This window comes from Trichosurus vulpecula, chromosome 5, assembly GCF_011100635.1.
Source record: "Trichosurus vulpecula isolate mTriVul1 chromosome 5, mTriVul1.pri, whole genome shotgun sequence".
Classification (NCBI taxonomy): Eukaryota; Metazoa; Chordata; class Mammalia; order Diprotodontia; family Phalangeridae; genus Trichosurus; species Trichosurus vulpecula.
Window position 1 is genome coordinate 199,410,139 of NC_050577.1, and position 13,609 is coordinate 199,423,747.

Genomic DNA, 13,609 nt, shown 5'->3' on the forward strand with positions numbered 1-13,609 from the left:
GGAGGGGAAGAAGTCACGGCCAAACAAGAGATAAGAGAGCATTACAAAACATAAAATACATAATTTTGATTACATTAAATTAAAAGACTTTTGTACAAACAAAACCAATGTAGCCAAGAGTAGCAAGAAAGCAGAAAGCTGAGAAACAATCTTTACAGCAAGTATCTCCAATAAAGGCCTCATTTCTCAAATATATAGAGCACCGAGTCAAATTCATAAGAATACAAGCCATTCCCCAATTGATAAATGGTCAAAAGATATGAACAGGCAGTTTGCAGATATAGGCATATGAAGAAGTGCTCTAAATCACCTTTGAGTAGAGAAATGCAAACTAAAACAATTCTGAGATTCACACCTATCAGATTAGCTAATGTGACAAAAAAGGAAAATGATAAATGTTGGAGAAGATGTAGGAAAATTGGAACACTAATGCATTGTTGGTGGAGTTGTGAACTGATTCAGCCATTCTGGAGAGCAATTTGGAACTATGCTCAAAGGGCAACTGTATTGGCAACCAAAAATGGGCTCCTTAGCACTTAGTCAACAAGTGCCCTTGACTAGTTTGGCTTTTTCCCCTGAACTGAATGCTGTTTGTATGTTGGACTGGAGTAAGCTTGTCGGCCCCTTCACCTTGCTTCCCTTGCTTAAGCTGATGGAAAGAACCTGTGCTTTCCCGGTCAACTCCTTCACCTTGCTTAAGCAGATTGAAAGAACCTGTGCTTTCCCCGGCGTACCTTACACCCCCGCAAAAGCTGGATGGTTAAAAGCAGCTCCCGTTGGAGCCAGAGGCTGCTACAGCCACAGCCATAGCCACAGCCACAGCCACAGCTGAAGCAGGAGCTGCCAGTAGCAGAGCTGACCTACGGGAGGAAGCTGAACAAAGACTTCAGGCCAGTGGGTAATCTTTTTACCATAGAGGGGGAAGCATGATTTTGCTTTACACAATCATGCTTCTCTGTAGCCTCCTGGTTACTCTTTCAAGGCGTACTTATTGGGCCTGGAAGCTTTTGATCAATATATCAAAATGGGGTTGCTGGTTCATGGGTTGGTTACTGTGGAGCCTAAATATATGTTTTGATTCTTCTACCTTCTACTTTGAGAGTTTCTTATATCCGGCGGTTCCGAACCTTTCAGACATGTTTATGATCCTCTTTGAGATTATAAACTCTGCCCTCCTAATACAGCAACCAAACTTCATATCCTTTGATCCAGCAACACCACTTACTAGGTCTGTATCCCAAAGACATGACAAAAAAGGGAAAAAGACCTACTTGTGCAAAAATATTTATAGCAGCCCTTTTCATGGAGGCAAAATATTGGAAATTCAGGGAATGCCCCAATGGGGAATTGCTGAACAAGCTGTGGTATATGAATGTAATGGAATACTACTGTGCAATAAGAAATGATGAACAGGCAGATTTCAGAAAATCCTTGTACTAAAACTGATGCAAAGTGAAATGAGCAGAACCAGGAATACATTGTACATGGTATCAAAAACATCATGTGATGATCAACTGTGAATGACTCAACTCTCCTCAGCAACACAACAATCCAAGACAAATACAAAGGACTCATGAAGGAATATGCTATCCATATCCAGACAAAGAACTAATGGAGTCTGTATGCAGATGGGAGCATTTTTTTTCACCTACTTTACTCTTTCATGTGGGTTTTTTTAATGTCTTTCTTCTTTCACAATTGTGATTAATATGGAAATATTTTTACATGATAGTACATGTTTTAATCATATCAAACTACCTACTATTTTCAGAAAAGGGGAGGGGAGGGAAGGAGAGCAGCCATTTCCCTAGAGAATATAGAGAAGGGCTTCATTTATTTACTAAGCACTTGTTAAGTGCTTACTTTGTACAAAGCACTACTGTTAAAGTACAGATATTGAGCTTTAAAACTCACTCTGGAGGGCGGCTAGGTGGTACAGTGAGTAGAGCACTGGCCCTGGAGTCAGGGGGATCTGAGTTCAAATCCAGCCTCAGACACTTGACACATGTACTAGCTGTGTGACCTTGGGCAAGTCACTTAACCCCAATTGCCCTGCCTTCCCCCCTCCAAAAAAAATCACTCTGGGGCAAAGGGGAGCCAGATTTGAGGGTAAATCAATGCTTATATCAATTTGTTATATTTTGCTGGCCCCAGACCATGCTCCATTTCATATAGTCAAACACCTAGACACAAAAGACGCCAGCATGGACATCTTACTATATGCTCTGTTGCTACACATATACTGTCTCCTCCTTCACTTTTCATCTCTTGCTTAGGGAACAATAATCCAAGCAATATTACCATTGCCACTCGAAAGAGAATCACAATCTACCATACTATGGTTCCACTCACAATGCCTGTGAATGACCAGACTAATACTCCCTTCCCTAACCACTACTTCCTGGCACTTGTTGAACCTCCCGAGTAGCATGTGAAAACCTTGAGGGTAGGGACTGTCTCACTTTTATATTTATATCCCCAGTACCTAGCCCAGGACCTAGCAATATGTATGTATGTATGTATGCATGTATGTGTGTGTATATGCATATGTGTATGTGATTATACACATACACATATACACATACTCGCATATATACATATACATATGTATATATATACATATATACATATATGTGTGTATGCTAAGACACAATAAATACTGACCAATTGATTTCCTTCACCCTGAATGTTCCCCGCAAAACTAAACTCCAGATCCCCTGAACCCCAATGAAGTTCAGTAACACTTATAAGGGGCTGAGACATAATAGGTAACAACCAGTGGTGACATGCCCATCTATGGAGAATACCTGTTGTCTGTACCCATTGCAATTATACATGGCTGGGGTGTTTCCTTGGATATCTCCTTGGTCCATGCAGATCTTTTCATTCACAGAATTTTTCATCTGTAGGAATAAAATATGCCACTCCTGGTGAGTATAGACAGAGGAAAGAAGTGCATAATATCTGTCAGAAGTTTGCTTTTTCACACTGTTTAGTACCACAAGGCTAAATCTAGATAAAAATAAGCAAAGATGTGGGGGTCCAGAAACAATTTTCTTGCTCTTGAGAAAGAGACAAGGAGGTACTGGTTTGGTGCTCCCATATCTTGGGAACATTGACCTATCCCCAGAACCAGCCCCTAATGGTATTCTTGGGAAGATATATATGCTTAGAGTCAGATGACTGTTATTTCTGAAACAAATAGTCTGGTCAATTGAGACAATGAAAAAAAAGTGGGGTCTAGGGTAAAAACAGGAGGTAAAATGCATGGGCATGGTATTCTTATGAAACGAAGGAAATCCTCATTATGGGGGCAATAGAGTGATGAAAATCGAAAAGAAATTTGAGAAATCTTGAGAAAAAAATTAAGTGACAGAGGATTCCAGGAAGAAAGAATATTGGGAATCTTGTATACTCACAGCTCCATAGCCAACAATGTTCTGAAGTGGCATTAGATTTGGATAAACATTTCTGAGATACCATTCAAAACTCTTACACTTCAGTTTCTTGCGGAGTTCTATCCTGGAAGACACCTCTCCGAAATCGATTCCATGATTCTGCAAAGAACCAGTATGTTTCAGGGACCTACTTGTGCCTTCAAATATGTAATTAAGGGTCACTCCTGAGGTCAAGTGAGTATTTGTTCAGGGATTTCACATTCTGGAGTTTTCCGGGAAAAGGGGAAGCAGCAGTAGCTTGAGCTCCCAAAATCTGTGTCAGCTCACTTGACATTATGAATATTTGCCAGATCTGCTTTGTAGAGGCTACTCTACATTGCCCATAAAGCTTCATGCCTCGTAACTTACAAAAAAGCCTGCTTTTCTTTTTTGCCACTCAATAAGAAATGGTCAAGATCTCAATCAAAATTAAATAAGATTAGAGTGTATATTGCTCCCATGTTTAAAAAAGGCAACTAGTTCATCCTGGATTCCAGATTCACAATTAACAAATTTTGTTTTTCATTTTAAACCTTTTCCTCTTTTACTCCTTCCATTTTCTGGTACTCACCAATACCTGAAACCTCCCAGATGATGCAGTACCCTTGGTCATCCTTTCCAGTAAAGATTACCCCCATTAAGTAGGGGAAAACAGAATATTCCTCACTCCTCATTGCCACTTCCAAACTCTATGTCTATTACCATCACTTAGCAAACTCTTCTTTTTGGAGGTTTTATCCAAATTTATCACTGAATCCAGATCTTGGTGGCCATTATCAGTGGACCTCCAGGACATGTTCCTCCTTTCTCAGTGAGCTTAGTGCCTGTTTTACAGTCTTGCTCCTTACCCCAACTCCTGCTCTCATACTAGGGGACTTCAATATACAGATTGATGTTCCCTCAAATATTTTTCATTCACTTTATTTTTAATTTATGCAAAAACAAGTATTTCTGTAACATTGCATAATAAAAAGATGACTGCACATGAAACTGCAAATCTATTAGGTACAACTTGCTATTTCTTCAATTATTTCATAACTGATACTTCCATTCCATCTCTGCTACACAGCATACTTCTAATCTTACCAGCACCCACATGTTCCACTTCCACATTTAGGAACTCCAGTATTTCTAATCTTTTATCATTACAGCTCTTCCTATGGCTTACTATTCTTAATCCTATTTGTTTTATCCATTACTTCAAATCATTCCATCTCTCAGAAGTTTCCCAGGCTATCATCCTTGCTCTAACTATAATACTCTCCCTTCCTAATCTCTGCTATTTGGTGAACCATTTCAACTCTATGCTAACCTCTGCTCTCAAATCCCATCCCTTGTTCCCTTGTTCTGTAGCCTTGCCAGCACCCAAGTTAGTATTATTCTGACTATTTGCCTCTTTTTCCTATTCATATGCTGCAGAATGGGGCTGGGGAAATGAAATTGCTGACTGGGTCCACAATTTGTATTATCTAATCTTAACTGGATCCTCCCTGCAGCAAGGCAATCCTTCTGCTCCTCCCTAATCTATTCTCTGTCCCCCAACAACCATTCCAACTATTTGTTTCCTGCTTCACATTTACCCTGGTATTCCTCCTCTCTCTCTCAGCTGAAGGCTTTACTTCATATTCACACACACACACACACACACACACACACACACACACACACACACACACACACATATGAAAAAGGCTAAAGTTTTACTGAGAACTTAACTTTTTTTTCCCTTATCTTTACTCATATCCTTCAAATGTCTTCCTCCACTAAATCTTCTTTCACTCCTGTCTCACACAAAGAGAGGACCCTTTACCTTGTAAAGGCCAACTCCTACCTTTACCAAATTCTTCAGCAGATTGCCCCCATGATCATACCCAGACTCTCCCTAATCTTCAGTCTTTCTTTACATACTAGTTCTGTCCAGGCTGCCTACAAAGTTAGTCAAGTCTACCCCGATCCTTTAAAAAAAAAAGCTCTCTCTAAATCCTATCATCCCCGCTAGCTTTGATCCTGTATCTCTCACCCCCAATCAGCTAACTCCTTGAAAGAGCCATCTATACTTTGTGTCTCCACTTGCTTGCTACTCACTTTTTAATAGCATTTTATTTTTTCCAATTATATAAAAAGACAATTTTTAACCTTTTATATGTAAATATGTAAAATTGTAAAAAAAAAAAAGTAAAATTATATGTAAAGACAATTTTTAACCTTTAAACCTTTACAAAATTTTGAATTCCAAATTTTTCTCCCTCTCTTCTCCCTTCTCTTCCTAAGACGGTAAGCAATTTGATATAGTTTATATATGTTTCTACTTGCTGTCTTCCAAACTCTCTGAAATCTGGCTTTTGACTTCACAATTCAACTGAAACTGCTTTCTCCAAAGTTACCAATGATCCCCTACTTGCAAGTCTAATGGCCTTTTCACAATCCTCATCCTTCTTGACACCTCTGAAGCATGTAACATTGTTTACTACCTTCTCCTTCTGGATGTTCTCTCTTCTCTAGTTTTTTTTTTGTTTGTTTTGTTTCATTTTTACAATACTGCTCCCTTTTGGTTCTTCTCTTACCAATTTGGTCTTTCTCAATCTCCTTTACTGGAACTTCACAACTGCATATTAAACATTTCACATTAGTCATTAGATGCCACATAGGCATCTCAAACTCAACATGTCCAAAACAGAGTTCATTATCTTTCTCCCAAAACCTGTCCTTCTCCTGAACTCCCTTATTACTGTCAAGGGCACCATCCTCCAGGTTACCCAGGTTTGCAATTTCAATGTCATCCTTAACTCTTCACCCCCACTCTCACTCAGCCCCACAAATCCAATTCATTGTCAAATCTTTCTCCACAACCTCTCCCAGGTCTGTCCCTTTATCTCCACCCAAACTGCTGCCCTCTAGTTCAGGCCCTCATCACTTGAACTACTGCCTCAAGTCTCTCCACACTCCAATCCATGTTCAACACAGTGATTTTTCCTAAAGCATAGATATGACTATATCCCACACACTTATGCATGCGCGCTCGCGCACACACACACACACACACACGTTTCAAAAGCTGCCCATTACCTCAAGGATCAAGTATAAACTTCTGTGCGGCATTTTAAAGTTCTCCATAACTTGGTCCTTCCCTATCTTTCAAGTCTTCTTCCACTTTCTGTTCCTTCTCATACTCTACAGTTAAGCTAGACTAGTCTATGTGATGCTTCTCCCATCTCCATGCATTCTTACTGGCTTTCCCCCATTCCTGGAATTCTCTCTTTCCTCATGTCTGCTTCTAGAAACTCTGACTTCCTTCTATATTCAATTCAAATGCTATCTTCTGCAGAAGGTCTTTCCTGGTTCCCTCTCCACCTCAGCTGCTCATGACTTTCCCTCTAAGCTTACCTTCTATGTATTCTGCATTTATATTGTGTATTTGGCCTTTTTTATGTGCATGTCATCTCCTCTGTTAGAATCTAAGTTTCTTAAGCACGAGGACTGTTTTTACTTGTCTCACCTATGCTTAGCACAGTGCCTAGTTTATCTTTACCTTCACTTATAATAAGTGCTTAATAAATGCATTTTTTGTGGATGGATGAATGGATCGATATTATTTTATGGCCAAGTCAATTCAATCTTCTTGGACATCATGAAGGGGTAAAAAAGCAAAGCATGACTGTGGAGCCAAGAAATTCAACATAGAATTTACAGGCTACATGTAAACTATTTCAGATTCTTAGCTAAGTTTTTGGTTTTCTTCTAATTAGCAATTATACACCAAGTAGTCAACCAGAAGAGTTGAAGAACTTGCTCAGTATTAGCCCTTTATAAATGACAGTTTCTGTGCCTATTGATTAGGGAATGGCTAAAGAAACTGTGGTACATGAATGTAATGGGATATCACTATGCTATCAGAAGTGGCAAATAGGTTGAATAAGGAAAACATAGAAAGAGCTACATGAAATAATGCAAAATACAGTTATCAGAGCCAAGAAAACAATGTAAATTAAAGGAATAACCATGAAAAATAAGCAAATGCCGCAACATTATAAAGAACAAGCATAGTTTGAAAGAAGAGATATGAGAAGATATTCCCACTCCTTTGCAAATGAAGGAAGCCCAAAAGGGTTGCTCATTTGCACATATTATCAGGCTTACTCAATGTATTGGTCAGTTATGCTGATTTTTTTTTCTTTTTCCTTTTTTGTCCTTAAAAAATGCTATTTATTATATGGGATGGCTCTTTAGGAGAGGGAGGGAAAAGATAGTGGAGAAAACTATGAAAAAAAGACATCCATAAAAGCTAATTGTTTAAACTGGCCATCACAATGCATCCTATTACCAAGCTTAAATCAATCAGTAATTGTTTTTAAAGCTGAATATCATAGTCATGTAATTAAATTAATTCCACCTTCTCATATGTGAATTTCTTAGTGTGATCATTCTTGAAAAATTGGGTCACCAGAGAGTAGGAATTCTTAACCTAGGGTCCATAAATTTATGGGGTTTTAAATATTTTTATTATGATTTAATGCTATTTATTTTTTGTTATCTTTTGTATATTATTTATTACTTTAAAAACATTATTCTGAGGCATCCATAGGCTTCACAAGATTTCCAAAGGGTCTCTAGCTACTATACATGAAGAAAAGAAGAATTCTCTCATGGAGGAGAGTATATTTCTTTCCCATTGTGCCAATGTTTCCTGGCGTAACTGAATAAAGGATATTTAAACAATATGCTGGCAGCTAGGTGGCGCAGTAGACAGAGTACCAGGGCTGAAGTCAGGAAGACTCATCTTTCTGAGTTCAAATCTGGCCTCAGGCACTTACTAGCTGTGTGACCCTGGGCAAGTCACTTAACCCTGTTTACCTCAGTTTTCTCATGTGTAAAATGAGCTGGAGAAGAAAATGGCAAACTACTCCCGTATCTTTGCTCAGCAAACCCCAAACAGGGTCATGAAGACTCAGACATGACTGAAATGACTGAACAACAACAAACAATATGCTCATTATAATCTATTACCAATATCTTAGCCTATGTAAGGGATTTTGAATAATGAGTAAAATTCAGTTTAAGCTGGGCACTTAAAAATATATTCCCTAAAAATGCTAACTTACCACATAATTCCCAGATATTTATTGTAATTTCTAGCTCTCCTATCAATTTCAATTTTCCCCCCTACCAGATTCCATTCCAAATTCTTCTTTTTCATCAAGGAATTTTTTTTACTTCATGGTACTCTGAATATGATGAATGGGCCTTAGAGCAAGCAGGCTAAGCCCATCAGATGACTGACTTACGCACTTCTGAATATGACCAGTGGCCAGCAGCAGCTTGCTTCAAGCACAAATACAGACACCAGGTAGCTGTTATTTCTGGACAGTATAATTCTTGAACTGAACCAACTATTCTCACACACTGGTGACTAGATCATAATGGCAAATGGCAGAATATATTCCATGAGAACATGTGTTCAGAACCCTGAATTTCTGACTTCCTTCATGATACCATCCATAGGAATAGAGGGCTTGCCTAGTAACCCTGGGGATGGCCCAGGGTTGGTACCTTGTCACATATAAATGTGAAATCCATTGTTCTATGGCTCCTTGGGAGAGGTAGTATCTCCCATAAGTCTTTTTTATGTCCTTCCATTCTTCCTACCGCTCTGCTTTTACCTACTTATTTTGAATTCCGCTACAAACCTTCAGAGGCACATTCCAAGATAAATAGACCATATGTTTGTACTTGTCCATCCAGACTTCAGCCACACGAAGAGCATTGCGTTTCATGAGGGGTGAAATAATCAGAGAATAGGGTTTATGGGCTCGTTGAAGGTGAGCAATCCGAGAACATGGTAGGATCTCAATTCTTCCTCCACACTGCCATGTCTGCATGCAAGAAAGAGCCATGTATCCATGTAAGGGCTGGTAAATTGCAAAATATGTTGTCCCAAACAAGATTACATTTAAGTACCATTTACTTTTAGATGTAAGTTTCCAATCAAGTTCTACCTTTAAGCCTTCTCTTGCAATGCTTTTCCGGAACAACCTGTCCTACAAATCTTTTCACCCAGCTCATGAAATCCCATCTCTTGCAGGAAACTTTTCCTCACTGAACAGAGACGAGATCCCTGCTGATCCCTTCCAGTACCAGGAAAAATACAAAAAGTGCAGGCTTACTGAGAAAGTCTCTAAGAGATGAAAGAGAAATGGCTCTGTACTGCCTTACTCAAATAACCATTCCTCTTGCCTTCCCTTGCAGGCATGCCTTTATGTTTGACCTAGAGACTAATCATATCCATGTGGAACCTCCTGCCAATGGTACTGATTTCACCTGACTCACACCTTTTCATCCTATGCAATTCTTATCTATTTTTTCCTATAAATCCTATTCTAGAAATTTATATCATAAGGTACTGGCAACATAGGATAAAAACACATCAATGTGTCATGTGATATGATTGTGAAGGGCACTAGTAATTCTAGTCCTTTTGAAAATATGCCAATGTAATGGCACACACACACACACACACACGTCACTTGGAAAGCGTACCCAAACTCTGTAAGAACTAGCTCGAACAAACAGGGGAGAGTACAACAGATTAAGTCCTGGATGAAGAAAATAGGGTGTGCAGGGAAAAGAGTAAGAAAAATTTCCTCTTCATTCTAAACTTAAATTTAAGTAGGAAAAACCATCAGACTATATAGATATGACCATTCCTTATGAATATGAAGTGGAGGTGATGAATAAATTTAAAGGATTAGATCTGGTAGATAGAGTGCCTCAAGAACTATGGACAGAGGTCCACAATATTGCATAGCAGGCAGCAACAAAAAATATCCCAAAGAAAAAGAAGAGCAAGAAAGCAAAATGGCATCTGAAGCTTTACAAATATCTGAGGAAATAAGAAAAGGGAAAAGAAAAAGTATATCCAACTGAATGCAGTGTTCTAGAGAATGCCAAGTAGGCAAAAAGGTTTTCTTAAATGAACAATGCAAAGAAATAGAAGAAAACAATAGAATGGGAAAGACAAGAAATCTCTTCAGGAAAATTAAAGATATTGAGGAAAAATTTCATGAAAAAAGTGGGCATGATACAAGGTCAAAATAGTAAGTAGTTAACAGAAGAGATTAAGAAGAGGTGGCAAGAATACACAAAAGAACTATACAAGAAAGATCTTAACATCACTGATAACCGCAATGGTGTGGTTACTGATCCAGCATCATAAATCCTGGAGAATGAAGTCAAGTGAAACTTAGGAAGCATCACTAACAATGAGGCTAGTGGAGGTGATGGAATTCCAGCTGAACTATTTAAAATCCTAAAAGATGATGCTATTTAACTGTTGCACTCAAGGATTAGAAAAAATCAGTTTACATTCTAATCCTAAAGAAGGACAATGATGAAAAATGTACAAACTATCAAGCAATTGAAGTCATTTCACCTGCCAGCTAGGTTATGTTTAAGATTCTGCAAGCTCAGTTTCAGCAACATGTGAACTGAGAATTACCAGAAGTACAGGCCAGTTTTCAAAGAGGCAGAGGAACTAGAGACCAAATTGCCAACATTTGCTTGATTGTAGACAAAGCAAGGATGTTCCAGGGAAACATCTACTTCTGCTTCATTGATTACATTAAGGCCTTTGACTATGTGGATCACAACAAAATGTAGCAAGTCCTCAAAGAGATGGGGATACCAGATCATCTCACTCATCTCCTGAGGAGACCTGTATGAGGGTCAAATATGGAACAAATGATTGGTTTAAGATTTGAAAAGAAGTATGACAAGACTTTATATTGCCACCTTATTTATTTAACTTATATGCAGAGTGCATCATGCAAAATGCCAGAGTAGATGGATCAAAAGCTGAAATTAAGGTTGCCAGGAGAAATATCAACAATCTCAGATATGTAGATGATACCACTCTGATGGCAGAAAGTGAAGAGGAATTAAGAAGGCTCTTGATAAGGGTGAAAGAAGAGCGTATAAAAGCTGACTTGATGCTTAACATTAAAAAAACCTAAGATCTTGGCAATTGCTCCTATCACTTCCTGACAAATAGAGAAAGAAGAAATGGAAATAGTGTCAGACTCTATATTCTTGGACTCAAAGATCATTGCAGACAGCAACTGCAGCCATGAAATTAAAAGATGTTTGGTGGTCTGACAATATAGAATTTGTCCTTCCTAGTTCTAGAAAAAGGACTTGCAGCCCAATGATTCAAAGTTCCATCTCCAAGCTCTCTTATCTTTATTTCCACACTTGATGGTCACTTAACATCTCCAGGCCTTCTTTATTTTTCTCATATATAAAATGAGAGCTTTGGACTAGATGACCTCTAAAATCCCTTTTAAATCTCAATCTATGATACTTTGACCCTAAATTCAATTCAACAAACATTTAAGTGCCTACAATACAGAAGATACTGGGTTAGTAGGTTACCAGTGGTATAATTTATAAAACTAGAAAAAATAACAAAATGAATACAAAAAAATAAAAAGGGAGACTTGGAGAGCCTGAATTTAAATACCATATAATAATAACTATCAAAACTATCTAATGTTTGATTAAAAATAGAAAAATATGCTAATGAAACAGATTAATCATAACTCCAACCAAATGCATGTTGTAGAAGGCTGTTCGAGTAAATCAAATCACAGTCTGATCCCTGTCAAACTAGAGTTACAAGAGAAACTGAAAAGGTAGCAGAAATATACCCTCAGGCTCAGTTCTACATTTTCTCCTCCATAAAACAGCATCCCAGTATCCAGGAACCCAATCTCCTTCAAGAATAATCTGCTTGCAGCAAAGATGCCCATAACGGCAGGACTCCTGCATAAACACATAATTGAAGAGTCATTAGCTTCTCTGCTAAGGAGTGGGAAATTTGGGGTTTAGATACGAGGTGTGGGAAAGAAGGCTGGTATAGGAGGAAAATCTGACTATAAAATCAGTATCTTAGAGACCTTTAAGAGCAAAATAGAACAGTTTAGAATCAGTCCTGCCCAAGGTCAGTGAGCGGGTTATGAGTGCTCTTGAAGGCCCCATATAACTGGAAGAGCATTGGCAGTCCATAGTATACATTCATCTCAATGGACAGACATTCATGTGATGAGAAGGAAAACCCAAACCCAATCTTAGCATTTCTGCCTCCCAGAGAATACTTTCCTTTTGCAAACTCTTCAGACTTACTTTATTGGTACAGTGTCATCTTTCGGGTTGATAGACTGATAGTCATAGCGGCCGTACAGTCTCCAGTTAAACCCAATAGACATCAGTGGATACTTGTCAACTTCCAAGGTGTCAAAAAGAATGTTGTCGATTATGGGCGACACAATCACAGCGTGGTCTTCCTGGATCCTAGCTAAGATGGGTTCTGCCCTAGGAATATAAGAGAGTCAGCATATATATATATAAAATACATATTATATATAAATGTCAGGGAGGTATAGTAAAGAGTATAAGAGATATCCTAGGTTCCCACTTTTGTACTTTCTCCTGCCATACAGTGCCAGGTTATCCAGGATATCCGGGCTGCGAATACACAGAGGGGACTCAAGAAGTTCTGAGGTCATGCTCTCTTGGGGGAGAGGGAGGTAAGAGGGAGAGAGAAAATTTGGAACTCAAAAACTTGTGGAACTGAGTGTCATAAATTAAAAATAAAAAATAAATCTTTAAAAAACAAAAAGAAGTTCTGAGGTCCTTACAGTATGAATCTGGATCAGGATCAAATAATGCCTGAAGATACCTCTGCCACAACACTGGGGATTCTCACCAAGCTCATGATGAATTCTAAATCAGATCATCCCAAGTGTGAAATGTTTTCCTTTTTGGCTGTCACTGGTAGGTAATATCTTAGCTATCAACCATCAAATAGCTATATTCTAGCTACTTGAGATAAAGGGCACGTGATTTTTCCCTCTCCAACTCAGACTCAGAAAAAAACAATAGATTTTGGAGAAGCACTTGTGGACCAGATCTGGAGAAGTGAATTGAATGTTGGACTGGTAGTCAGGAAGAAACAGGTTCAAATCCTACTTTGCATACTTACTATCTCTGTGACCCTGGGTAAGTCACTTAATCTCTCAACTTCAGCTTCCTCATCTGTAGAATGAGAAGGTTGGGATCACTGGCTTCTAGGTTCCCTTCCAATTCCAAGTCTATAATCTTGCACAGATGGATTGAGGAGG

At 38.6% G+C, this 13,609-nt stretch overlaps 1 protein-coding gene across 1 annotated transcript in view; it reads right to left on the bottom strand.

The window, feature by feature from the left end:
* The window catches only part of LOC118851160 (probable polypeptide N-acetylgalactosaminyltransferase 8), a 43,281-nt gene that overhangs the window by 11,160 nt on the left and 18,512 nt on the right, over positions 1-13,609 (bottom strand). The window contains exons 5-9 of the mRNA XM_036760681.1: positions 12,612-12,800; positions 12,137-12,251; positions 9,122-9,307; positions 3,420-3,557; positions 2,808-2,903 (exon numbers count right to left, since the gene is read on the bottom strand). Of these exons, the coding sequence (XP_036616576.1) occupies positions 2,808-2,903; positions 3,420-3,557; positions 9,122-9,307; positions 12,137-12,251; positions 12,612-12,800 (724 nt within the window). The remainder of the gene's footprint in view (positions 1-2,807; positions 2,904-3,419; positions 3,558-9,121; positions 9,308-12,136; positions 12,252-12,611; positions 12,801-13,609) is intronic.